Below are 27,947 nucleotides of genomic sequence, written 5' to 3'. Positions count from 1 at the left end.
AATAGCAGCCTGGGCTGAGTTGCTCAAAGCATGGTTAGCGCTAACCATTGGTTAAGAGGTATAAAAACCTTTAGGTTGTTATAGTATTTAACCCGGGTTAGCGCTAAACATGCTTCGAGCAACTCAGCCCTGGGTGTTACGAGTGGATGGAATGCATTGAATGAAAACCTGGATAGATGCCTTGCCCCCAGGGCTGCTCTTACGTATCAGTGGGTAGACTGGGTAAAAGAAATTGACAGGAAAATCAAAATGGTGTACGACAGACTGAGGGGAATTGAAAGAGAAAATTTGCCGCTTTCTCGGCAACAAACCTTCAATGACCAAGAGTCAGTAGCTCAGGAAAACATTTTAACATCCGTGAATGGAAAAACTCCCAAAGAGTATCAAATAGGTGAGTGATTTAGCCGAAAATGGCGTGCAATTTTAACGTTTCATTAGCTTTCAATACAAGAATTTATCGACATGTATCGATCGAGACAGTTCAGGATTTGGCTTTATGAGGAAAGCTAATGCTTACTGAAAAGACTAGATAAAAAATTATCTATAATTGTCGGATACATCGAGTATGAACAAGGAAGGTACATACAGTAAGTATGAATAAGCGAATAAGTGTTCATTTTCCAACATCCCGGGCCCAGTAATCTGATACCAACGCAAATGTGATTGGTTATGTATCAGTCAATTCCAAGCGCGATCATCCCCCCCCCCCGGGCAACCCCCGGGCATTTGACCCCTGTTCGGCTCCACATAGTGGGGCATTTGACGCGAATAGAAACCCGACCCATCGGGCATTTGACCCGTCGAAAAAATGCTGGTCAGTGGTCGCATAAATTGTCGGAATGCTTTATTCACAGCCAGAATTTACTCGTATATTTTGCGTCAAACAGTTTTTAATGTAGTAAACCATTTAATACTACCATAGAGAAGCGTTCCAACAAATATATCTGAGATTGTTTTTGGCATGGCGGGGTTACATATTGCCCTTCGCTTCTCATTTTCAGTGGTATGTCCAAGTTCCCTCAAGCTTCGTTCTCCCTATGCTCGGCGTTCGAAGCTCGACTTGTTGGCATGTCTAGGTTTCATAACATATTGTTTTTTATCATTGTTCTTGTTATCACACGTATTAGCAAACTTCATGTACATTTAATATAAAAGAAAAGCGAGTATCGGTACATATATCGTTAAACTCTCTGTTAGTTGAGTTTCATATGTGATGTTATGCATTATCTTTAATAATAAATTGTTTTAAATTTATTAATGTATGAATTTCGTTGATTTTTATATAAACAGAGCTAGCAAATACAGAAAAAAAAAAAAAAACCAACACGACTTTTCAGCCCCAACCAGTGGGGCCTTTGACCTAGAAATCGGCCCATATAGAGGGGAATTTGATCAGGCATTTTTAAAAAAGTCAAATGCCCGGGGGTTTGCCCGGGGGGGGGATGATCGCTTTTGGAATTGACCCAGACATTATGACAAATACGAGCCTTTCCTAGCCTGGCCAATCGATTAAAAATAGATACTCACAAGTTTACCCATTAATCAATATCATCTGATTACTTTTTTCAGTGATTTCATTTGGTTTTACATCAGCTAATCTATGACCAACCTAAAACAGCTATTGACTGCTGTTGATAATGATTGGCACTAAGTGTAGACCCAGGGTACATAATTTCCATGTCCCACATTGAAGATATGCAGAGAATTTCGAAGTTGCATGCTAGGTTATGCCAAGTAGCCGCCAAAGTGCCTAAGCCAGGAAAATATTATGCTGACCGCTTGTACACCTAGACTCTAATTCTTACACTGAAGAGAGAAATCCTGGATATTTTATATTGGTAATTGAACTGAGTGGAGTGCAATTTGGTCTGAAATCATACGCGTGATTTCAAAATCAAACGAGCGCGCAGCGCGAGTTTGATTTGAAATCACAAGTATGATTTCAGACCAAAATTGCACGACACGAAGTTCAATTACCACTTAATTACATCCATTTTGAAATCACAGAGTATTATTGTCAATATTAATATTCTATTTGTGTTACTTCATTTCCATTTTGATGGGCTAAAGAAAGGATGTGATTTAGAGCAAAAAATGGTGCAATTTGGGAATAAATTGCACCATTTTGGACCAATCAGATTCCAAGGATCACCAGTGATTTCAAAATGGATGTAATTAGGACAAAAACAGTTTGTTTGAACAGTCAAAGTTTCAAAAATGTCAAGGAAATTTTTCATCATGCAGACATCTATAAGGTAATCAAAAGCCAGACATTACTTCAGTCTTACACCACTTTATGCCAAAGACCACAATCGTGCACCAGTATGCCAAGTGATTTAGAAACCCACGCCGAAGATCTTCAGTGAAAGCTACATAAAATGTAGCCTGGGTATAGGCTGTTATGTTGGTGACTCAGATCATCTCCAAAAGTGTTTATTTGATCGGTAGACATTTTGTCGAAAAAACAAAAAGAAGCCATTGCCATTAAGCCAGTGCTAAACACTACAGAATTGTTTTGTGACTTTCAACTTTAATTTTGTCTGACTAATAACAATGACTGTTGGACTTCTATCCTACAAAACGTGTTAGTGTAAAACCATCCAACAAGGGGTACTTGCTTGATTGCAAAAATACACAGCCCACTTGACATTCAACTTAAACCTGCTCCCACAGTCTCGCAATCTTAAAACATTCAAGCAGGAGTTTACAATAAAGAAGCAACTTAGTGCTGCACTGTATTGTGCTGCCATTTATCAAACTGCCAACTGTTCATTATAACTTTGTCTCCTTGTTTAAACGTGTGACAACGAAATATGCGTTTCAGACGAAGTTCACTTAATCTTAACCATTTGTCAACCATGGGACTGCAGGACTGCGGGTGCAATGGTTTAAAACTCACGGTCTAAAAATTGTTCATAATTATTATGGAACTGCGGAAGCACAAGTCATAATTAATTATTCAAAGAATACGGGATTGCAGGAGCGCTAGCTTTTAAATTAAAGTTAAATCTTTATTTTTCATCATTTTTGGGACTCCAGGAATGCCATCTGGAGTACTATTTTTTTTTTATTTTTGCTGTCACAGTGGGACAGGTTATGGACATTGCTCCAGGGTACTAAACAAATTATATTGTTGGACAAACAAAATTAATGAGGTACATAGCAATGTTGGAATATTATGGACCATCAATCTGTGACTTCATGGTAGACATTGGTAAAAAGTTTATGGCCTGGTGGTACATTGTAGAAGACCAAAGAAGGAAAACATCAGAAAAGGGGTATTTACATGTAAAGTTGTATTTTGAACAAAAGAATTGTGGAGTTAGTCAAAAGAGACAACCAAATTGATACAAACGTTAATGGAAATTAATGAAATTAATAGTATGAAACTGCAAGTGCCTCATCAATGAATAAATAATTGGTAGACACTGGATAGCACTACACAATGGGCCATTTTCATGATGGCGTCATTTGACTACAACTACCAGAATTCATTTTGTTTTCCTTTTCAAATTCAAATTTTGTAATCCCAGTGGAGAGCAAAGAACAATAGCTCTAATAAGCATGAGAAAACAAAAAACTGAAGGATTCTGGTAGTTGTAGTCAAGTGACGCCATAGTGAAAATGTCCCATTGACATCAGATGACAGTTGTGTAGTGCTAGTCTGCATGGAGATGCCTCATTAATCTCCTTTTAGCGGAAAGAACAGGCACCTGCAGAACACCATTTTCAATCATGTTCTGCTATCCTGCTGTTTTCCTGTAATGTGGGGAAAGGAATTGGTTGTTTAACAGTGGGCATTGTTAGAATCAACTCTAATTGGTTGGCGTCACAAACTACTCAAGAAGATAACTTAATACCGTGTAGCAAGAAAATTTTGCGGGAGTTTTATGTTGCGGATTGGCGGGTTTTTGTGGTTTGCGGGAACAAATTTTTGCGGTTCGAGATGACTAAAATTTTTGCTGGGAACTAATTTTTGCGATGCTCTGTTCAAGCAGCGGTTGGGAGAGCATTTAAGTGAAAGAAACCTTAATATTTTTAACTTTTATTGTACTGTATGTTGAGTCACAGTTCACTCTACTTACATATATTTAAGACATATCACTGTAAATACCTTACTGCGTAAAGGGACTGAACAACAACGAAATAAAACAAAAAGACTACCTGGCCTACTATGCACAACCAAACACTATATTATTTTATAGGAAAGCAGTATGAATGTTTGAATTACCGTAGCTGAAACCTTTCAAGGCATACAGAGGGGCTTTCAAGTGAAAGATATAGCAAGTATACAACTTTGAGACCTAATAGGGAGCGGCCTGCTAAAATACAAAACTTTACCCTACTGTAACGCAACGAGGCAGACTGAGCCGATGATAATAACACTCATTCTTGTTCAGTTGAAGTTTCAAGAGTTGAAATAACTTGTGTGCAGGCCGCCGCAGAAGCGCCACTAGAGCATGGTTGGTCTGTTTAAGTCCAATGTATATGCCCCCAGTGGCACAGATCTATTAAAAGTGGAGTTTTTATTTTGACTGAAGGGAGTTAATTTTCGGGCATTTTTATTTTGCGGGTGTTTATTTCTGCGGGAACTAATTTTTGCAGATCGAGGTCAATCCGCAAAATCCGCAAAAATTAGAACCCGCATAATTTTCATGCTACACGGTATGCTCAATAAATTTAGCAGGATTTTTCCATTGGAAGCATCTAACATGTTCAAGATTAAACCTGATTGTTTGATTGCCCATGTATGGTTCTGAGGGGGACTAATGACTCACCTTTTTTCATGATTTTCAGCTCCTTCAGGATCAATTCATCGAAAATAATTGTTAATTGTTCTGATTTTTCTTCTTAACAGAAAGTTCACAAAGACTTATTGGCTTTGCTATTGGTACTGGAAGGTAAGACAATAGTTTAAATAGGTGATTGTTTGTTTGAAGAGAAGTGAGCAAAAGTCATCCAGCTTTGTCAGTCATATTTTTTGTGAGGCAGATATTCATCAAAACTTGTAAATAATATTGTAAGTCATTCATAGATTTTTTTTAAATTTTTTTTTTCAGTATTTTAGCGGCTCAATTTCTGACACATCCATTTACAGTCTTCAGAAGGCAGTGCCAGGTAAATATCCAGTGGTCCAATAAAATTAACATCAGTATCAACAGCATTATTGACATCAGTCCATATCTAATAATTATTATTAATATTAATACGAGATAATCGTATCCAGAATGTTACAAGACAGCACGGTACATTGTACAAACTTAAATCTGAGGCCTAAGCAGGATTGGAACCTGTGACCACCTGGGTGGGTACTTCTCCTTTAAAAGCATGTTTTCATATTAAAGCCTGCTTTTCACAACAACAACAACAATACTTTATTCCACCCCATTATAATTACAATAGAAAATATAAATAATATTTATAAGTATTGTATATATTATATACATAGAATACATGTAGATGATAGGGGTGCTGGCTGCCCGAAATAACCTAGAAGTTAAAAATGCCAGGCAGCCAGCTGTAAGAAAAGATATTTAAATGTTAAGGTCAGGGACACAAGAACAAACACACATAAATACACACAAAAATAAAGTTAAACAGAGTTAAGTAAAGTACCAGTATATTAAAATGACCATAATTCTTGCGTTGCAAAACAGTACACCTGTATTTACAGCTGTAAATTCACTGATGGAAATTTCAACTTGAAAATTTTTTCTCTCCTACATTTAAGTTCTTTGTCTGTTTTACTTATATATACAATGAAATTCATAACTGGTACACCAGTAAACTTAAATGAGTCAAGAAATAAAATAATAATTAATGTAAAAACTATCTATTCCCACTCATTGGTTTATTTTCACATGGAACCACTTACAACATGTATTGTGATGAGTGATTCATCCACCCTTTTTGGTATCCCCAAACTCCATCCAGTGTATTCCTTTAATTAACATTTTGCTTCTGAGTTTGTTGTCTATTAAAAGCAAAAAATTATTGAAGACCTAGACTCTGCATAATACACTGTACTTGTGTAAGAAGTCATTTGAAAGATGTGATCCATTAGGCTTATTGTTTACTGGCAGAATTACCAAAAAAATATACAATATCCAGTTATATCTGAACTGTTATTAAGGCCAGATCCTGGAGACTATTACTTGCAGCTAAATCTGCTTTCAAGATATGAGATACAGAGTAGTCATATCGCAGGTGCCTTATTTGTTATAAGGCTGAGGTTCAATGTACTCACTAAGAAATCGATTTGTCTTGGGTGTGCAGCAAAATGCCTTATGTAACTCAGAACACATGACAGGTTGATCGATGTTCTTCTTTTTTACCTTTCTAACCGTACAGGTAAACCATGGTGCCAGGAAGTATCACCTGTCGCCATTCACCGTTTTCCAGATACTACTCAGGCTAAGGAAAAGCCAGGTCAGCGAATTTAAAAAAAGGACAAGATAAATATTTTATAATGTACTCACCTCTGGTAGTTCAGGGCTACAGTAGTAAGAAGAATTTTCAATGATGAAATGTCGGCCTGAAAAATTGTTCAAAATTTAGGTGATGGTGGCGGGCTTCAAAAAGTTGCTGAAAAGTTCACGCAACATTGAAAGTGGCCATTTTTGTGTTCTTAAGGATGGTGCCTACTACTAATAAAGAAGCACTTTTGTTCGGTTTATAACTATGCAGGGAAAGCAGATCTTTACAAGCTCTATTAAAATCCTAAAAGAAATTTGAAGGTAACCATGCATTTTTTAGAGATAATTAAGCAACAATATTATTATTCTAAAAACCAATAAAATGCAAAGAAATGTATGGAGTTTTGTTCAAAATTGAAGCTTTTTTATCTCTGAAAAATGCACGGCTACCCCCAATTTTTGTTTTGAATACCAAGAGCACTTGCTAAGTTCTGCTTCCTCCGCATAGTTTTAAACCGCTCAAAAATATCCCTGTATTAGTAGGTACCACCCACAGAAAACTCGAGTATCTCGAGATGCGCAGAATGTATGCACAGTAACAAAAGTAGGCACGGTCCTTTAAGTTGGAATCCTAATTTTTGTCATACATGCAGTCCTGTCAAGATTTCTTCTCCAGGTACACTGTTTGTGCAAGTGAGAGTGTATGCATGTACTTGTATGAGAAACTTCACTAGCATAGAAGAAACAGAGAAAAAATAACATCATGATGATGTTTAGCTATTTTTCAGTTTCAAAATTACTAAATGAATAAAAACTCTGCCTGAAAACATTTTAATTCAGTCTTTAGACAAGTAATGTTGATATTAGGTTTGCTTGTTTTCAGGGTTTTGGCTCCCTGTGGAAGGGTTGTGGCAGTACATATGTGGTGTGTGCTGTTAATTTCTTTAGTGAAGCAGCTATCAGTAGCCTAACTCATCTTCCTCAGTAAGTCCCACTACAGCTTTGTTTCCATTAATTTTTGGGAAAAGCCCTTGAGGACAGACCAGGGATTTCAATGTTCTCTGATCATCTCAGAGACTCCTAAATTACAAAAGCACTGATTGGCATCCATGGGATATATTAAATAATATTGGGAAAATAAGAAATATTTGTTTTTTCCCATTAAGTGTGTCCCAAAATGCTGGGATTCAGTGCAATCATTCCCAGCTTGCATTTACTTAAAACGTTTTGAATATGCTCTGAAATGCTGGGGCCCATTTCTCGAAAGTCTCAGTAACTTACCCTCAGTGGTAACAATTTTTAGCGCATATTGAGATGTCTTGGACAAGTGTTTTACACTATACCAAACCTGATAAGTGCCTTTGGTGATAAATGTTTCTTAACAGAAGTCAATTTTTGTCAGCTTTGAATACTAAATTTTAAAATCTTATGATGCTATGAAAACAAAGGCCAAGTACCATGTCTGTAATCACCATGTAATAGGCAAAAAAAAATTAAAAATATACTAATCGGGCCCAGTAAGTTACCAGGACTTTCAAGGAAACCGGCCTCTGGTCAGTGATGTTATGTAAATGTTGAACCGAACTTGAACCGAACATCTCTGTTATTGGAGGTTTGCCGATGGCATCATTGTCATAATGCTGATAGTTGCTGATAATAATCCAGTTGTAGCCAATGTGTATGCACATGTATTAAAAATGTTGTATTAAACACTGTCATTGGGTAGTCAGGGAACAGTGAAAATATCAATTGAAATGAATTGACCGTCTGGAATATTTTCCCCACATGTTTGTCAAGACAAATCTGCCGTCTCGCCATTTTTAGTTTAAGCTCGTTGATTCTAATGATAATTAGAATAATTGGAGTTTGAGTTGGCTGGGATGTGTTGAAAAAGGCTCTCATACCCAATACTTTTGGATTTTTTCCTGATGGACAGTTTGAACTTCATTGTTTTGGTTGTCAGAGTTTCTGTTTATAATTATAGTTAAATAAATAGGTTTTTAAATTATTATTTTTAAATATATTGTTCAATTAAGTTACATGTATGTACATCTCAAGACACCTTTTCATTGAATAATATTATATTTCTGTGATTTTCAGAGATGCCCCAAACCGGAAGAGCTCTTGTAAAGATATAGGTGGTCATCTTCTTTTGAAAGGGTAATTACATGTTAAATACAGTACTTCTTTAATTTATACTTTAAGGTAAAGGAAATAAATCTAATAGTTAGGGAGTGAAATATCCACAAGCACATAGTCATAGAATCATTGAATATTTATTTATTTATTTATTTATTTATTTATTTATTTATTTATTTATTCACCACGACATACAAACATAGAAAGTTACAATGAATAATAGACTAGGATTGTATATAAGTTTAGAGTAAATAATAATAGTAAAACAAGAAGTAAGAAGTGGCGAGGAGACCTCAAGAAACCCCCGGGCTTATACTGAGAGGTCTCTTCAGAGATATGTTAGGACTTTAAGACCAGTAAAGACATTGTATTTAGATTTTTTAACATACGGTGGTAAGACTATAAAGACATAACTGAGTCGGACGTTTCATGCAATTAACTGAGGGAATAAGCTGCAGGTACATGTATTTTTTTCCTTTTCTTCATTCATTATTCCCATTTATTTTCTGACACTCATGACCAGGCCACAGTTGTTCAAAGAGTGGATAACTCTTATCCAGCAGATAAAATTTATCCACTTAGGTCACTGATTTCAGCTGTTCATTGATATCGAGAGAACACCAAAAAACAATGTAATAAGAATAATCTTATGGTAAATATTGTAGTCATCAGATCTCTATGAGAGAAACGGGTATTGGCCGACCTTTGGTATTAGTGACCTTAAGATTCTAGTACAAGTACATGACTTCGAATGTGACAGCTCATTTCAAGTCTTTAGCAATAATTATTAAAAGTACCAAGAACAGGCATATTCCAGGAAGCTTCACTAAACACTCTTTGTGAGCGATGAACTTGACACAGTTACAGAGTTGTTTCAGTTGAGTGATGTAGTTGGGCCCTTTCATGATTACATATGACCACTTCCCCGTTTCAAGGACTTGTATCGCTCAGTGCTGTTCTCAGAAAAGAAAAAACAGTAAAATGATGACAACTGTCTTGTTTTCCCACCAAAGTGACGCTGGTTTAACATGTGTATGCACTCTTTTTTTGTTGGAAAAACTCATACTCGTCTCAGACTAAAATATAAAGGTCTCTATTGACATGATAGCCATCATAAGGTTCAAGTACATTAATTTTTAACCGTTAATAAAGGTTCATTACTCTATAGTTTGATAACTGCTGTAGAGTTATAAATGCATAGTGACTGTGGTGACTTGTCTTTCAGATTAAGTCTGGCCATTAGCATGCCAGTTGCAGCTGCAAGCTTAACAGAAACAGTCAAGGTGAGTTATATGCACTTTTGCTCAACATTGCTTATGTACTATGTATGATAAGGTTATTCTATCTTCTAGCGTGGTATTGTGGGATTATCACACGTAAAAACATTGGTGCAAAAAAAAAGTGCACAGGGGTGTTAAACATGACACACAAATTTATTTTACCAATGAGGGAAAAGGTTATTCTTGTACCCAGATCTTCTCACTCTTAGGGAGAGAACATCTGGTAAAATCTATTTTCATGTGTCAGGGATGTGATGCATAGCACAACTTGTTTAGCATCCATAACTCGATGGTTGCACAGCTGCAATGCCTCGAGCAATCAAGCTGAAAGCAAGCTTACGTTAGCGTGCAACCCATGGGCAAATGGATGACATGTATAAGCCAATCAGAGCACTGATGCTATTTTATAAGGGTATTTATGACAATGCTTACTGTGCTGTTTAAAATAGTTTGAGCTTTTTAAGCAAGCACTACTTTGTTTTTTAATATGTAGCACCATTTTAAAAAACAAAATCTGGAACTGTTCTCTTAAATGGTGTTTTGGATGCTTTGGCTGATGTTTATGCCATCCTTCCCTAACAGAGCGACCTTACACGTGACCAAGACAACATGTTAGACAGCTTAAAGGACTGGATGTACCGCATTGTTGGCTGGGATAGATCCTCAGGTCGCCATGGCCGCCTCCTGCCCATATGGACCTTGGTATTACCCACAGTGCTTCATGGCCTGCTCACCTACATAATGGGCACCTTGATTCAACACTTGGTCCTAATTAGAATGAAAGGCAGGGGAATTCATACATCACATGACCAGGGGCCTATGTCATCTGATGACGACCCTCCAGATCCCACAGACATGACACATACATACTACCCAGAGCTTGTGGGGAATTTCCTAGCACTGTTTATTCCAGAGATTCTTTTGTACCCGCTGGAAACGGTTCTCAACCAGCTTTATGTGCAGGGTACGCGGACCATCATTGATGATTTGGACACTGGTAGCGGTGTAGTGCCGCTCTGCACCAATTATGATGGTGTAATGGACTGCTTCCGCTCTATCTGGAGAGACGAGGGTTTGGGCGGGTTTTACAAGGGATTTGGTGCATTGCTGATTCAGTTATTCATTCATTGGCTCATTCTGAAACTGACTCAGTTTGTGTACAGGGAAATGTCTCAGGATTTTAAGGGCAAATAACTTGTGTAGGACGCTTGATAAGATGTTAAATCCCCAAAAGCAGCTTCAACGGCAGAGATTTCCTTTAAGCTGACACTAGTTTGTAGTACACATTATATTGGTGTAATTTTTCTCAATATTGGTTTAACTACAGTATAGCTTAATGTCTCCGTATTGTCAAGGAAATGACAATTTTTCTTCGACGAAAATCCATTTTTCAGTTTTCATACACTGGTATCTATCCTCTGCACAAAGGACTGCCTGAGATACTGAGTTCCGTGAAAGGAAGTGTCATCTTTGTTTAGTTTATTTTGAAAATCCAAGACAGCTTTTCATCAATGGTTGCTGGATAAAAATAATAGCCACTTTTTTTTAAGTGGCGATAGTTACTGTAGTACATGTCAACTACTCTTGAATGTGTTTGGCTACGGATGACCCATCCTCGGAGATCCAGGAGTAGATAGTGGGACAACGAAAAGTCGAAATGGGCGGGGAAAAATTCGACGAAGAAAATAAGGGAGGATTCATCGTTGAATTTGTTTCTATCCGTTTCGATTTTTGCCTCATCTCCACTATCTGCACTTGGGTCTCTGAGGATGCAGATGGCCAAGTTCATTCATTATTTTAATATTCTTTCCCAGCGCTTTGGGTGTTTTCGTTTGCCTCTGTGGCCTTGACCCTTCACAAACAACAATAGAATTTGGAATGTGTTGGAGCAACCGACCAATCGAAACTTCAACATCACCCCCGCCCCCCCCCCCCCCCGGGCAAACCCCGGGCATTTGAACTTTTGAAGATTGGATCGTTCAAATTCCCGCCCCCTCGGGCCAAAATAGTGTTCAAATGCCCTACCTTATCATCAAATTTGTCTGTCAAATGCCCCACCTAAAGAACAATCGTCATCGGCTCCTGTCATGAGTTACTACAAAAACCACAACTTTAACAATGAAACTATTTAAAAAAATGATTGGAAATTGAGTTAATTAAGTCGGACAATGTCAATCAGCAAGTGTAAGCTGCTCTAACTCCGAAACACGGCAAAGGTTGTTTAACGAGAAATACATATTATTAATAACATATTTAAAATGAGTTAGCCGGCTACGTAGATTGTTCGAGTGGCAGGATATTCTGCAATTTAAGCCAAAGCGGTTTTTCATTCGACAGTGTTTATTTCTTTCACTATTCACTCCCACTTTTGAAGACCTTTTTTTTTGTAAGCCAATGACTCAAAAATGCTATATCTGTTCCTTTAAACTCTTCTATCTCGTCCAAACACGTGTTTATAGCTGTTAGCGACTTCGGCGCCCCCCAAAAAAGCGATTTAAAACCTGACACTTCCGGTTCAATTTTCCCCACCCCACCCAGGCAAGGTCAAATTCCCCACCCCGGGAAGGCCTTACCCGTCAAATTCCCCACTCCCCGGGCACATAAAATAATCAAATGCCCGGGCTTTGCCCGGGGGGGGGGGGGGGATGTTGAAGTTTCGATTTGATCGGCGCATAAGATATTCAACTGTGGTGTGAACGTTAAAACAAAGGACTATCCAGGGTTGCTGCACCATTGTTTTTATGGCAAGGTTTCCTGACCAGTCCCTCAATTAACTATGCGGTGATATGACGTGAAAATCCCGAGGCGGTCAAATGCTTCGGGATGGGCTAATGCCCAGCCTCCGGAACGGACATGAGGAAAATGTCACCGCTATTGCTACGTGGGGGGAGGGGTGGGGGTAGTGCTGGAATTGACTGATGCATAAATTAATCAGATTTCTGATCTACAGCCAGGATAATCACTGTAGCATTCCCTGTTAAAAATTGGTCTGCTTGCAGAATTTTACGCTGTGAACGAGAGTCATTAAATTTGTAAACTTTGTGGGTGGGACTCTTCATTTAGAAGTACACGGATGGCGACCATTAAACCATCTCACGGCTTTAGTGAACTTGGGTATTTTGGATGGCTCATCTCAAGAAATCAAAATTGATAAAGGTGAAGTGATCCAACTTTATCACTTTGCCCCTGTAAGAGAATAACTAATAAATCATGAATTCCACGAGATATTCAAAATTGGAGACGGTGGCGAACACCCTGGAACACACTGCAAAATACTTCCCGTATGGTGGAGTATTTGCCTCGTTACACGCACTTGACTTCTGTCATCGCTTCAGTTAACCTTGGAAACGAGGCTGAATGTAGAGAAGACGAAAATCAAGAGTGTGTGTCATGTAAGAAAATACTTCACGGTTCGTGGAGAGTTCTGCAGCGTGTTCCAGGGTCTTGGCCGCGGAAAGAGGTTGCCTTTCCGTAGAAAAGTCAGTTAAATTTACGGAGTATATCTTCGTGATTCTCAAAAGGCAAGACTCTTAAACTTAGCCATTTTATTAATTACAAGATAATCTGTTCCAGCAATTTAAGTGAACTTTCTTTCTTTCTTTCCTTCCCCTTATCAAAATTTAGCATTTCTGTGTTTATGACCTAATGAAGTAATCGTTTTGACTGGACTCTAAAACATTTTTGTTTGACGACCTTTTAACATCATTATGGCGTTATTTATAATGAGTATATATAAAACAAGAGAAAGGAAGTTATTTACAAGTAACCCTTTTGGGTAATACGTCTGAACAAAAGTTTTAAAACACAATTGATTATTATCGTAAAATGGCCAACACAGTCGCTCCCCACAAATATTAGATGGGGACCTTGGGAAGCACGACGGCGACGACCTAACGTCACTAAGGGTGCGTTCGATTGACCCTATTCCGTAATAGGAATATACATACAATGATGTCGAGAAATCCCTCATAAGAGATTTGTAGAATTACTGGAGTACAAAATCGCTCTTAAATTGTCATGTGTCGGCGAACGATTGCCGAAATGTCTTCCCAATCGGGGTCAATTGGGCTAAAATTTCAGCCATGTAGTTGAACTCTTAGCGTCTCGTTTCAACTGTTTTTTTTTTTTCAGACCCAACAAATTTGGAAACGGAAAATTCTCAGTGATGAAAACAAGCCCTCCCTGAAAGTAAGAATTTAAGAAAAGACGTTTGGACGCCGAATGCAAACCAGAACTTAATTAACAATCATAGGAGCTTAATAACTTTGACTCAGTGGAGTGTTTATCATAGTTTGTAGTTCGTTTTCCATTTATCTTAAAACTAAATTATTAATTTTATTTCGCTTTTTTACCGTCTCCCGTAGTAGGGTATCTAAACCAGAACATTTGCCAAGTAAATTGAATACATCAAGTTACACTCAGGTTGCACTAAACTCGCACACAATTCAATGTTGTCAGTTCAGTCCCTTGATTGGATAGTGTTACCGCTCACATTTCCGCCTTTCCTGAAAAAAAAAAAAATGAAAGTACACTACAATGAGAAAGTTTTCTCGAGGTTTATCACTCGTATAAGGCAGTGTGAACTGCTGTGTGAAGTGAAAATAAAAGTAGCACTCACTGACTCACGTTATATCATGGCCGCATTCGAACTTATACACCTTCTGTTCGTACCACATTATCCTTGTATATAGTTTTGACAATTGAGTTGCGGATGCGTTCACATAAGATGCCAGAGATTTTGAACTTAACCAACACTGTCTTTCGGCAGTCATGGAGGATTTCATGAAATATTTAAAAAATACAAACCTCCTCTCCAATCAAATGTCACGTCATCCCCAATAAGCATAAAAGGCGCCCATTGCCTCAGGCCAGAGAACCCGTTATTTCTCATCCACTTCTGGGCCTGATGAAGAGATTCACTGGCACTTTCACCACGAACTAGATGCGCGTAGAAACGGCACATGAACGCCTTTGTTGCTGTGTCTTCTATGGCCCTGCGAGTCACCAACACTGACCGTGCACCGGATCCTAGGAATGCTCGAGCGATTCCAACAGTTCCCTCGCTGTTAATCTGTCCACGACCAGTATGACAACAGCTTAGTACCACCAGTTTAGCTCGTAGTTGAACTTGTTCAATATCAGTCACTGTCAACAAGTAGTCCTTTTCTGTCGGCAGGTAGAATGCACTGGGCTGCAAAGGCGGGGCAAGGGAAATTTCTCCTCTTTTGAAATGACCATGTGAAGCAATGTGAATCAGACTCACTGATTGTATACTTTGAAGGATCGCCTGCTTAGTGGCCTGCTTTCCTAATAAAGGCTGAACACCCAATAGTTGTCCAATCATCTCTGCTTCTCCTCTAGCACCAGGAAGCGCTGGAAGCCTGTCCATGCCCTCGTAGAGCACGTCTCCAACTTCAGGATCACCCACTATGAGTGCACCCGTGTCTTTGTGATAATCTGTTGGGCTGTCCTGAATAAGTTTCAGAGTGGTCAAAGAGGGAACAATGCGGATCCTGAAAGTCTCTGACAAGTACTTCCCATTTTCATTGTTTAACGCAGGAAATGGCACTGTGTACAAAGTACGATCAGGAACAATGACGATTTCGGGTTTCTCAAGTAAATCAACCACAGGAGCGATAAACAATTCGTAACCCGCCGAAAGACTGAAGATGTTGGTGCCAGTGTTTTCTGCTTCATCTTCCTCTACAGGTCTTGCTAGCTGCCTATTGTTTCCTGAAAGGTCGAAACGTAAATCTTTTAAGTTTAAGGCTTTCATAACACAGTCATTCATCTTCACTCGTCGGAAACATATTGGCTTGTTTCCTCCAAGAACGTAAACATTTAACCACGGGTCAGTATAGGAATAGTACAAACAAATGCAGTTTCTTTCGTTTAAAATAATTCTTTCAATACCAACCCATGACTTTGGATTTACTGATAAATGTATTTTCACACCATACTGAGCTGACATTAAGTCTGCCAGGGCCCTGGCTCGTCCCAGTTCCAAAACATAAAGTGCGGCATGATCATGTCCATGATCACAAAGCAATTTACTGAGAGTCCGGTACTGTGAAATGTGCACCTCTAAGAAAGAGATCTTAAGTCTGTCACTTCCGGTCAGTAAACCTCGCCGCATATTCTCGCATTTATGCAGGCATGCAAAAAGGTAACAAAACGCTTCCTCCACGTTACCCTCTACCAAATAGTCCTGGGTAAGGTTTCGATACCATTTTAACTCAGCTTCTACATTTCCAATCTCTTTGCTTAGTTCAATTGCTTTATGGTGGTGTTCCCTAGCCTTGTCGTATTCACCAAGAGATCGAAGCACAGTTCCTAAGTTTCCGTAATCTTTTGCTTCTCCTTCTCTGTCATTAATTTCTTTTCTGATTCGCAGTGCTGCGTGGAGATATTCTTTGGCTGTTTCATATTCTCCGAGAGAATGAAACAATGCAATTCCCAGGTTCCCTAAATCTTCAGCTTCCCCTTTTCTGTCGCCAATTTCTTTTCGAAACGCAAGTGCTTTCTCAAAGTATTCTCCAGCCTTGCTAAACTCGCCGAGAGAAGAAAATACAATGCCTAGGTTTCCATGACAACGGCCTTCTCCTCTTCTGTCTCCAATTTCTTTTCTAATCTTCAGCGCTCTTTCGTGATACTCTTTAGCCGTGTCATAATCACCAAGAGAATGAAATACTTCTCCTACGTTTCCATAACCTACTGCTTCTCCTTTCCTGTCACCAGTTTCTTTTGTGATCGCAAGTGCTTTTACGAAATACTCTCTGGCCTTCAAATATTCACACAGAGAATGAAATACTTCTCCTAGGTTTTCATAACCTTCTGTTTCTCCTTTCCTGTCACCAGTTTCTTTTGTAATCGCAAGTGCTTTCTCGAAATACTCTTTGGCCTTGAAATGTTCACACACTCTTCCTAGATTTCCGTAGGATGAAGCCTGTCCTTTTCTGTCACCAATTTGGTTTCTAATTGCAAGAGCTTTCTCATGATATCGTTTAGCCTGGCCATATTCACCGAGAGATTGGAACACCATTCCTAGGTTTTCGTAAGATGATGCTTCCCCTTGTCTGTCACCAATTTTTTTTCTGATCGCGAGTGCCTTCTTGTGATAATCTTCAGCCTTGGCATATTCAGTAGAGGATCGCGATCGAAACACAGTTCCTAAGTTTGCATAATCTTTTGCCTCTCCATTTTTGTCGCCAATTTCTTTGCTGATTTGAAGTGCTTTTTTATGATATTCCTCAGCTTTGGCATAATCACTGAGTGATTGAAAAAAAGTTCCTAGCTTTTCATAATCTCTTGCTTCTCCCTGTCTGTCGCCAATTTCTTTGTTGATTTGAAGTGCTTTGTGATAATATTCCTCAGCTTTGACATATTCACCGAGTGATTGAAACAAAGTTCCTAGCTTTTCATAATCTCTTGCTTCTCCCTGTCTGTCGCCAATTTCTGTGTTGATTTGAAGTGCTTTGTGATAATATTCCTCAGCTTTGGCATATTCACCGAGTGATTGAAACAAAGTTCCTAGGTTTGCATAATCTGTTGCCTCTCCATTTTTGTCGCCAATTTCTTTGCTGATTTGAAGTGCTTTTCTATGATATTCCTTAGCTTCGACATAATCACCGAGTGATTGAAACAAAGTTCCTAGCTTTTCATAATCTCTTGCTTCTCCCTGTCTGTCTCTAACTTCTTTTCTGAACCCAAGTGCTTTCTTGAAATACTCTTTAGCCTTGCCAAATTCACTGCGAGTTTGAAATCCAGCTCCCAGGGTTTCAAAGGACAAGGCCTCTTGTAGTAACGCTTTCTCGTAGCATTCTATTGCATTGTTATAATCGCCTATGGAACAAAAAATTACCGCTTCTGCTTGTGTCTCGCCATTTTCTTTGCTGATCTCCGTTGCTTTCTCTTGATATTCTTTGGCCTTGTCATATTTTTCAAGTGTATAAAGCACAGTTCCTAAATGTTTGTAACATAAGCCTTCTGCTTGCTTGTCACCAATTTCTTTACTGATCTCAAGTGCTTTATAAAAATATTCTTTACCTTTGCCATATTCCCCTTGAGAACAATACTTAAGTCCAAGGTATGTATTAAGTTTTGCTTCCCCTCGCTTGTCAGCAGTTTCTGCCATTTTGTGAACAGCGTTACCGGAATGTAAATAGTTCTGCGCGTAATCTAACGATTTGGTGGATTGTTCTCTTTTTGGAACTTTTTTTTTACCTCAGGGACAAATCAAGTATAGGCGCTTCCAAGCGACAACTATACCAAAGAATATGAAAATTATGTTTTCCTATCTGTAGAAAAATAAACAAAGGAAGGTAATAAACAAACTTGAAAACAATACAAGCTTATTCGCCAGCTTCGAGTACTGGGATCTTCTAAGGTTGTGTCACAAAACGTCACACAACAACGACAACAACAAAGTCAAAAAACCATTAACCGCAGGTAGCTGTTCAGTGCTATTCGCAGCGGGTTAGTTAAATCATTGTTTCAGACAAGGGGACAAAAAGGAATTAATTGTTCAGAAGTCCTATTTAAAAAGAAGGAAGGAAAGATAACAAAAATAACTAACATGACTGAGAAGGAAACAGAGATAATAATAGAACGAATAATTCATAGAACTTGAAAAAATAGAGGAGAAAAACCACTTTTCTTGGTTTTTCGAGTTGTAAATGAGAGACGTCAGTGGAGCTTCCTTGAACCTGAACTGGTTGTTACTCCCCTAATTACCTTGATATACAGCGGTTTTGACGAATGTTGTCATGTCGTACGCGACAATGCCGTGAGGTAGTCTAGGAAATACCCAATAAATTTCAATAAAAGCTTAGAATCCATAATGCCTCGACCGTACAGCGAAGACTTGGGATGGTGGGCAATGTGGATTCTGAGCTTTTATTGAAATTTATTGGGTATTTCCCAGACTACCTTTCGGCATTGTCGCGTATGCTTTGACGCTTTTTTTGGACAACCTTTGTCGAAACAGCTGTATAAAGAGAGGGTATTACACGGCGGCGCGAAGATATCAATTTTGTTTTCGAGTGGTAAAAACAATATTTCACAAACGAGCGTAACGAGTGAATAAAATACTGTTTTAAAATAAAATTAATTTCATATCTTCAAGCTACAGTGTAATTTTTCTTTTATTACAGAGACAAATCTATCGTTCGCCATTTTCACCGGTTGTTTGCACAAACAACCGTGAAAAAGTGGGAAATGACGTCATCAATATTCTCACAAGTAAGGATATGGAAATTCGCCACTCAGGTCCCGGATGTAGTTTCGTTGAGTTCTACGAGTGGTGTATTTTCCAATAAAAAACTCTTGTCTATATAATTAACAATTAGATTATGAGCTCGAAATTTCTATCGCGAGATACGGTTGATGAGGGCGAAGCCCGAATCAACTATCACGCGATAGAAATTGAGAGCAAATAAGCTCATTGTTTTAGTATAAATCTACTAGTCGTTTAAAACTTGACAACAAGACAGATTCACGTTTTTATTGAATAACGATATAAATACGTCACGCCAGGCATTACTCATTCTACTCACTATCTTTAACAGAATAGATAGTGAGTAGCGTAGCCAATAAGAGAGCAGCATTCGTGATAGAACACTAGTAGATTTACACTAATAGGAGTTATTATACTATGTCTAAGAAATAGCAACCATTAAATTGTCTTCTGGTTGTTCTTGAAAAGCGAAACCAGCAAAGATCTAACAATATTTCAAGATTGTTTGTAATAAAACAATTATTCCACTCGCTGTTGTTGGATGTTCACTCCGAGTTTGGCTATCTTTCCGATCTCGTATTCGACGAGCGCTACTGAAATAATTGTTACATATTATATTTATTTTTATCTTTTAAGCGGCTCATGATACGGCTCACGATAGTCGATGATAATTGATGATAGTCAAAACTATATATCATTAACTATCATCAACTATCAAGCGGGTGATCAAACGACTTGGAGAAACTCGTGATAACTGACGATAGTTTACCATGAGCCTCTAGTGTCAGGCACCTGCCGAGTGTCAACATCGCAAACAAAACTTCGCAAACTAGTATGGATTTTTCGCGGTGAAAGAAAGCAGCTACCTGCTTCGTTTTCCTTCAGTTGTTGGAAGAACTAACTGAAAATTAATTTTGAGAGCGCTGGTGGTCACGCGCGTGGTCAAACGGGAAAAACTATCATCAACTATCATGAAGAATTTGAACACGCTCAAAGGGAATGATAGTCGATGATAGTCGATGATAGCGCGTGATAGTTGGTGGTCAAACGAGCGCGCGCGCTGTAACTATCATCGACTATCATCAACTATCACTGATTAGTATATACCACACAAGTGAATATTACTTTTCGCGCGCGCTGATTGGCTGGCTTGGAGGTGATTAGCCAAGTATTATTCACCTCGGAGCAGCCGAAGAGAAATAAGATGGCTTCCCGTTTCGCCACTGTTACTTAAGAGCAAATTATTTCGATAAACGAGGCGGCTGTTAAAAAAAGTACATAAATGACGACAAAGTTTAGTTTGACGACATTAAATGGTAAGTTATTTAATCTTTTGAACCTCATACTCTAAGGCGAAAAATGAAAATACAAGTGCTTGTTGACGACAACTGCCGAGCACTAAAATTACAATGAAAACAATGAAACATTTCTTTCTTGAAAAGACTGGAATAAATTAGAGAGAGAGACCAGAAATGCACCGAATATTGCTACTTTTAAGCGGAACGTGTTTGCCAGATTTTTTAATTAACCCTATCGGTAAGAATTTTTGTAGTTTTAGCTTCTTTGCTTTGATCATTTTTTATCAATTTGAAGTTTTTTTACCCCATCGATGAGATCTTTGTAGTTTCAGCTTCTAGGTTGAATTGCTGTTATTATAAGTTTGTAATTTTGTCTTATATATTGTATTTTTTAACCTTTTGTATATTTAATCTTTATAGGACCTTTCTGAAAACCACGTTACGTGATGGAAGCTTCCTAATAAAAGATTATTATTATTATTTTTATTATTATTATTATTGTTAACATTATTATTATTAACTTTAATATTTTTCAGCATGGTTTCAACATCAAGACGAATGTCACAGAAAAATTGAAGAAATGGCACAGTGGGAACTAAACAAGTGCCTCTAAAAGTTTTATTTGTCTGCAAGAAAGCGAGACGGAACTTTCTACAATGAGAAATCGCTTACCGCGTGGTACGCGAGATTTTAAAATTTCATACCATTTGTCGATATATTGTCAAAAATTATTCTAAGGAACCACACGACACTTTTTAAGTTTAAAAACATGTTTCGACAGAAACTTCTGTCATCTTCAGTTTAAATTACAAAGCACAGAGTTGAATATATATTGCAAACCAAAATGCTAATTAACTATAAATAAAATAATGTTTTGGTCCACTAGTTATTCAGATTCTATGGTATATACTAAAACAATTATTCACTCAGTGTCGGTGAAAGTATTCACCTCCACTTTGGTGAATAATTGTTAACTATCACGCGCCGTTTGACCAGGGCTTTAAACTTCTAGTTCTTGTAGAATACCTGAAAACTAGCTCGGTTATGTCATCGCAGATTCACTTTACCTATAGCTAAGTCTGTGACACAATAAACATCTATTGTCTTGTATTGTCATCGCAAATTTTGGTTTTTAATTTCAGTTTTCTCGGAATCTTTAATGGGAATTGCTGGCCTGTAGCTAACCTAAACCTACGCAGATCGAGCTCGGAGATATGTCTCTTGTTTCTATTGCGCAAAATCAACGGTTTAGTTTAGCACAAAAAGAGTCATTTAAAAGAGGTTTGCTCATGGAACAAATAACAGGGTCATCCAACAAGAACGTTTAAGGAAAAAATAATATAAATATTTAGCCAAGCCTAAAAGCGGAGCTCCACAATAGAAGTCTGCTTATTGTATGAACGTAATGACCTTATGAGTTCCTCATCAATATTGCAGTTATATAGTACATTTTTAATGCATATGCAGCTAACTGCTCATCAACAATAACAATGTAAAACAGGGGGCAAAATTACTGAATGCTGATTTGTTGTAACAGAAGGCAGTTTTTCGTAATTTTCCTTTCACCGAGGGCAAAATTACTTACTCCTGATTGGTCAAGCGGCGAAAATACTCGCTCCTGATTGGCTGAGCACGACAGTTTTACATTTTGTTAGTTTCTGCATTTTGTGTCAAAAAAAAAACAACAACAAATTCTTTGAGGTTCTTTCGAAGTTCGACTCTTTAAGCCGGGTTTTTTGTACCAAAAATACATGGAAATCAAGTGCTGCAGCTAGGAAGGAAATTCCTAAAGGTTAATTTTGGTGTCTCTCACAAGAAACAGCAAAAGATTATTTGTGTCAAAAGCTAAAGACTTGGATCGGATTGATTTTATTTTGTTTGGTTGAGAAACTGAAATCAGACATGGTGTCCAAGTGCTTTTAACGAAAGATAACCGAGCATGAAAGTGTCCTTTTGATGGGAGGAAGGAGCAGGAAGAAATTACTCCGCAAGTTCCTTCTTTGGATCCATCGTTTGCTATTTTTATCGATCTATGTTCGTGTGATTTTCAAGCGGTAGGAAGCTTCACAGCGCAGGTGAACAATTAATTGATGCCTAACATTTGGTTTATCGTTGTTAGTTTGCTCCTGAATTAAACTTGGATTCTCTCTTAATTACATGTGTATAATGAGAACTGTTCTCGTCGGTTTTGTTTGTTTTGTACGCTACGAAAAAATTAAATAATTTGTTGGTTTGTCTGCGCCCTCGATGAGTGTTTTACTGATTGTTTTATGAAGTTCCTTGATAGTTTTAGGAACATTTTGCCCTCTGTGTTATAAAAGCGGAATTTAAATGGCTCAAAATGATATTTTCTGTTTTTATTATTGTTTTTAGTTTTTAAGATGATCGAGGCAAAACGGTTTGTGGACAGCCAACGCGCGCTGCCGGCACTGTCACTGTCTAGTAAATTTTGCTTATCAAGAAGGCCGTACGTTATAAACCTCAGAGAAAATGGATACACTAACCAAAAAACACACTTCAAATATATCTTTGAGTAATAAATAAAAAAAGCACTCTGATAATTCATAGCAATAAGTACAGAAATAAACTAAACAACGAGCTTTGAAAAATTCCCAAAAAACAAGCGAATGAATGTTTAGCGTAAACTTTGTTTTGATGAAAATGAAATCACACTTTAATTTTACATTCACTTTTAACGTTCAGTTTGAAAAGACTTTCAGTGAAAATTACTCACACATCTTAATCTTTGCGGTTATATCCTACTGTTTTAAGTATTTTTGTTTGTTCTCTGTCAAAATTGTCAGAAATAAATGCTAAAATTAGAAATATATGCGAGAAAAGCTTGTCAGTAGTTTATGCCAAAGCTACAATGTTTGGGAGACGTTTGTTTGACTGACTATTTTAGCTCAGAATCAATTTTTTTTAAATGAAGCAAAATGGGATGAGATCAGAAAATAAAACTCCAAGGGAAATAACGAATATGGACCGAAAAATGAGCTCAAAAGGCTGCTCTGAGGTTAAACAAGTTGCAGTGTCAACACTACAAGAAAAAAATATCTCGCAAAAACAGCAAAGTTTTGTCAACAAAATCACATGAATATACTCGCCTCTTGCCTCTTTAGAGAATAACCAGTCCTTTTATTCGATTGCTGATGTTTTCGTTCGTTTACAACGTTGAGTTTCACTTCAAGAGGAAAAATTCATCGCATCTTAATTTCATTTCGCCGGTTAGACACTGATTAGAGTAAAATAATTTTTCTTCAAGATTCGGCCGCTGTTTATGAAGTGCCGCCTCTAAAAGCTGCTAAAAGAATCGATTTGTTTCTCCCGCCGCGATCCGCCTTCCTCTTTCTCCCGCTGTTTGACGGCAAAATTGGACGAGATCAGAAAATAAAACTACAAAGGAAATAATCAACATGGACCGAAAAAATGAGCTCAAAATACTGTTCTGAAGTTAGCAGTATTAGCTTAAGCTTAAGATAAACGGCGTGTCAAAACTGAAAGAAAACAATATCTTGCAAACCAGCAAACTAGCAAAGTTTTGTCAACAAAATTGCATGAATGTACTCGCCTCTTCTGAGAATTACAAGTCCCTTTATTCCATTGCTGATTTTTCCGTTCGTTTTACAACGTTAAGTGAGCAAAACGTTTCACTTCAAGAGGAAAAATCCAACGTTTCGTGGCGCCGGATCGGAGTAAAATGATTTCACTTCCAGATTCTGATGATGTTTCAGTCGATTTGTTTCTCCCGCCGCTAGTTGCCTTGCTCTTTCTCCTGCTGTTCGTCACATATAAAAATTGACTTTGTATCTTGTCGTCTTCAAAATTATGTTTTTTGTTTTGTTTTTTTCTCGAACGCAGTTGGCGATGCAACTTCCCGCCAAACAAACGCAGCCGGCAGCGCAGTTGGCCATGCATTTTCCCGCCGAAAAACAACCCCGGTCACAGCACATACGCTCATTTATGTAAGCCAATGTGAAATAAGACACTCAAACCCTGTGCCGCAACACGGGGTTTTTTCGGCACCCTTTCCTGTTCTTTCTCTCTTTGTTCGTCACTCATGTTTCGCCTGTTTGCTACCGCTCTCAATCGCTCTCTCTTTGACGTCGAACTTCGCTTCTTCGTCGCCTGTTTTCTCGATCTCTATCTATCTCTCTTTCTTTGCTTTACATGTTTGTAGACTTATTCATAAATTGAGTTTGTGTTTTGTCGTACATGTCGTCTTCAAAATTATTATTATTTTTTTTTTCAAACGCAGTTGGCGATGCAATTTCCTGCCAAACAAACGCGGCCGGCAGCGCAGTTGGCCATGCATTTTCCCCCCGAAAAAAACCTGATTTGCAATACAAGGTTTGAGTGCCTCATTTCATGTTGGCTTACATGGAGCAGCGTACGTACGTACGTACGATGTACGGTCGGTCGGATGGAAGTGACGTCATAACCAAACCAAAGTTTCTCGCACTGATGGGTTTACCAAAATCTCTTAGCTATGGGGCTCCGCCCCGCGCGCCTACGGCGCGTGCGCGAGCCCCGCTATAAATGTTGTCTCCTGTGTTTCCAGGTTGTTTTGTGTCCCTTTAAAAGCATATTTGTGTCAGCTAATAAAGATTGATCTGCTCAGTTGCTTCAGCTCATAATTTATGTTGCAGAAATGTTTCAGATTCGTTGTTGTTGGTTTTATAAAAATGCTAGCTGACCTTTTTTTTTGCGCGCAATTTTAACCACACAGTTTGCCACGTCGAAAACGAAAGGAATTAGTTGTCCGGTGTTACGAAATCTCGAGCTGACATTTTTCCGACAGAAAACTGTAGATTATTTTTACAACCAAATCCAAATCTGTGAGGTGGTTAAGGCCTTTTGAACAGACATCCACCGAAATGCGGCGTTTGGTGCCCCTGGGCAGCTGGGGACGGAGTTAGATTAAACCCGAAATCTTGAATTCAATATTTTGGAAGTTCAAGATTTGGAACGCTAACTTAGTGTATGCTATTCTTAGTGTATTTAGAATTTGGAACACTTAATTTCTAAATTTGAAATCGTTCCGAAATCCTGAATCCGAGAATTTCCAAAATCGTAAATTAGCTGATTTTTAGTTCCAAATCTTGGCATGATCAGCGGGCATTTGGCGTTACTAAATTCTGAATTCAGGATTGAAGCGTTTCAAAATCTTGAATTTAGGATTTTGGCGCTCATAAATCTTAAATACAATATTTTGGTGAAAGTTCCAAATCTAGAATTCAGGATTTTGGCGCTCAAAAGTCTTGAATTCAATATTCAATACCCAAAGTGCGAAGTTTACAAGTGGTAATTAAGGCTCACTTACCAGTTGATCGTCGCTTTTTTCAATCTCTTGGTACAATGGAACTGCTTAAGAATTGCTTCGATTTTTCCTGTTAAATAGAAATTAAATTCATGCATAAGGTCAAGGAAAAAATAGGCCGGCCATCATGGCCGGCTTTTAGGGCTTGAACTAGTTTGTATTATAAGCTAAAATTAACGAAATTTTGCCAAATTGGTTACTTTTTTTTCAATCCGTACACTGGCTTCCTTCTATATATTTAAGTTAAGTTTTGCAATTGGACAAAATTTTATCTAATCGTCAAATCCGTCAACAAGACTGGCTTCTATGTATTGAGCTAACTCACATGTTTGACACCGCTTTCAAAATAGTGAACACTGTGGCAAGATTTTGTCAAAATTTCCAATTCGCCATTGCGTGTATTTCTGGGTATAAGTAGACATTTCCTGCTTTACTAGCTCGACTAGCGACCTTGCTGCTTTTCGAGGAAATTAACTTAATATTTCTTACTAGATGCGTTTGTTTTGAATGATATTTGTAAGACACTTTCCTATTTAATTGGAAAAATAAAAAAAATTGAAAAATGAAATGAAAATAAATAAATAAATAAAGAATTTTCGACCGCTTCGAGACACCGAGATAAAGGAACTGAACAAATATCAGGGGTATCCAAAGAGTAGTGTAGTGTTACCTAATTCAGATTGAAAAATTCAAGTTGCCGAGAACGTTTAAGGAAACGGGATTTTTTTCCCCCGAATTAACTAGCTGCATTTGTTGGTTTGAAATGATAATCATTTTTAATGACGTATTTGCGCCTTCGAAAAAGAAATGAAATTTTGAGTTTTCAGTTTTTGGAAGAAAACCATAGATTTTATTGACGCCTAAATCCGAATTTCTATGGCCATTTGAGAAGATGTGCCCCGAAATAAACCGTTGGTTGCCTCGAATTATGCCAATTTTAAGCATGTCAATTTCAACTTCAACCTTAGTTATAAAAAATAAATACATACACAACTCGCATATATATAGCATTAAGGCTAATCGAAGCGGATTGTGCAAATTAGAGTCGACAGATAGTTTAATTAAGAAATTACAGCGAAACTAAAGAAATGACGATAATAAGGTCAAAGCAGTATCAGTAACATTCAAAAGGGAGACAAATAAGGTATATATGCTTACGAGGAAAAATACATTAATTCAAATAAATGATTAATAACAAGATGAGCCAAAAGTGCAGCAGCTAACAATGTAGGGGCAATAAACAGTTGTGATTGCTAATTCGATTCTATTTCAGTAAGATAAGAATTCATTTTAAGTAACAGAACGAATGCCTTAACATTGGTGTCTAACTCCTTGGTGTCTGAGACTGCAAAAAGCGGCGCTTCACGGATTTTCCTTTTGAAAACAGGTTTATGCAATTTACGCATTTGAGGTGGAAAATACTTCCGGATTTTGGCTCCAAAACGTGTAAAAGAATTACGTTGACTCAGTCTTGAAGGCTTCATGTTAAACTTCTTAAAAGAAGAAGCCCTAGTATTATATGAATAAACAGATTTGGACTTAATACAGATCACAGATCGATAGTTGAGCTTTATATCCGTATTGTGTAGTTTTACCGCTTGGCTAGCATAAACCAATCGTCGTACGAGTGTAGTAAGATTGGACACTCAGAGGGACTCAGACAGGTTAGAGCAAGTTTACTCTAAAAGTACGATATGTTCACGGGAGATCGACACGAATTCAAACCCGTACGCCGATTCTATTACAGTATAAAATGTCTACATACGACCAAGTGTCAAAAAATGGAGCGGTTGACACTTAATTCTGTCAAGGTGCACCCGGTCGCTCGTCTCGGTGGCACATATTTACGCCTCTTGATTCAAGTACTTACCAATTAAAGTCGTGAACACGTTCCTTTGCAAAATCCTTTTCGAGTGAGTAAATCTCAATTATGAAACCATGACTGTATTATATTCTCTTGCGTCTTCCGATTTCCCTTCTTCTATAAAAGGAAACTGATTATTTAGTTTGTTAATTACGAAAGTGTAAAGAGTTCAAAATAAACGTGCTGCTGCTGGAAAATGACAATCGAAACTTTGTATTTCATTAATTGAACATTAAATCAGAGATATTCAGAGATGTAATTCCACGACGCAGCTATGACGCCCGTATCAGTTGGTTTTCGATAATTTATATATTTAGCCAAGCGTAAAGGCGAAGCCCCATAATTCCTCTCTTAATAGCATTTATATCTCTCCTTATCCGATATGAAAGTAACGA

At 37.9% G+C, this 27,947-nt stretch overlaps 2 protein-coding genes across 3 annotated transcripts; one reads left to right on the top strand and one right to left on the bottom strand.

Moving 5' to 3' along the window:
• Window positions 1–236: 236 nt before the first annotated feature.
• Window positions 237–12,877, top strand: LOC146489907 (mitochondrial outer membrane protein SLC25A46-like). The gene is made up of 8 exons (XM_085116783.1): window positions 237–391; window positions 4,859–4,901; window positions 5,061–5,118; window positions 6,352–6,429; window positions 7,300–7,400; window positions 8,517–8,576; window positions 9,781–9,838; window positions 10,418–12,877. The coding sequence occupies exons 1-8, from the start codon at window positions 250–252 to the stop codon at window positions 11,027–11,029; spliced, it is 1,152 nt and encodes a 383-aa protein (XP_084972909.1). The 5' UTR covers window positions 237–249; the 3' UTR covers window positions 11,030–12,877.
• Window positions 10,915–27,633, bottom strand: LOC146489906 (uncharacterized). 2 transcript variants are annotated; one of them, XM_085113246.1, is made up of 4 exons: window positions 27,559–27,633; window positions 25,692–25,758; window positions 14,642–18,132; window positions 10,915–14,340 (listed from the first exon to the last, which is right to left on the bottom strand). In XM_085113246.1, the coding sequence occupies exons 3-4, from the start codon at window positions 17,967–17,969 to the stop codon at window positions 14,324–14,326; spliced, it is 3,345 nt and encodes a 1,114-aa protein (XP_084969372.1). In that variant the 5' UTR covers window positions 17,970–18,132; window positions 25,692–25,758; window positions 27,559–27,633; the 3' UTR covers window positions 10,915–14,323. The 2 variants fall into 2 exon arrangements, with proteins under 2 accessions (XP_084969372.1, XP_084969438.1); XM_085113312.1 differs by lacking the exons at window positions 25,692–25,758; window positions 27,559–27,633 and having other exon boundaries at window positions 14,642–18,262.
• Between the last annotated feature and the right edge of the window lie 314 nt (window positions 27,634–27,947).

This window comes from Pavona decussata, unplaced genomic scaffold (assembly GCF_977016875.1).
Source record: "Pavona decussata unplaced genomic scaffold, jaPavDecu1.1 SCAFFOLD_2, whole genome shotgun sequence".
Taxonomy (NCBI): Eukaryota; Metazoa; Cnidaria; class Anthozoa; order Scleractinia; family Agariciidae; genus Pavona; species Pavona decussata.
The sequence above is the reverse complement of the archived record's forward strand: the minus strand, read 5'-3'. Positions and strand labels throughout refer to the sequence as shown.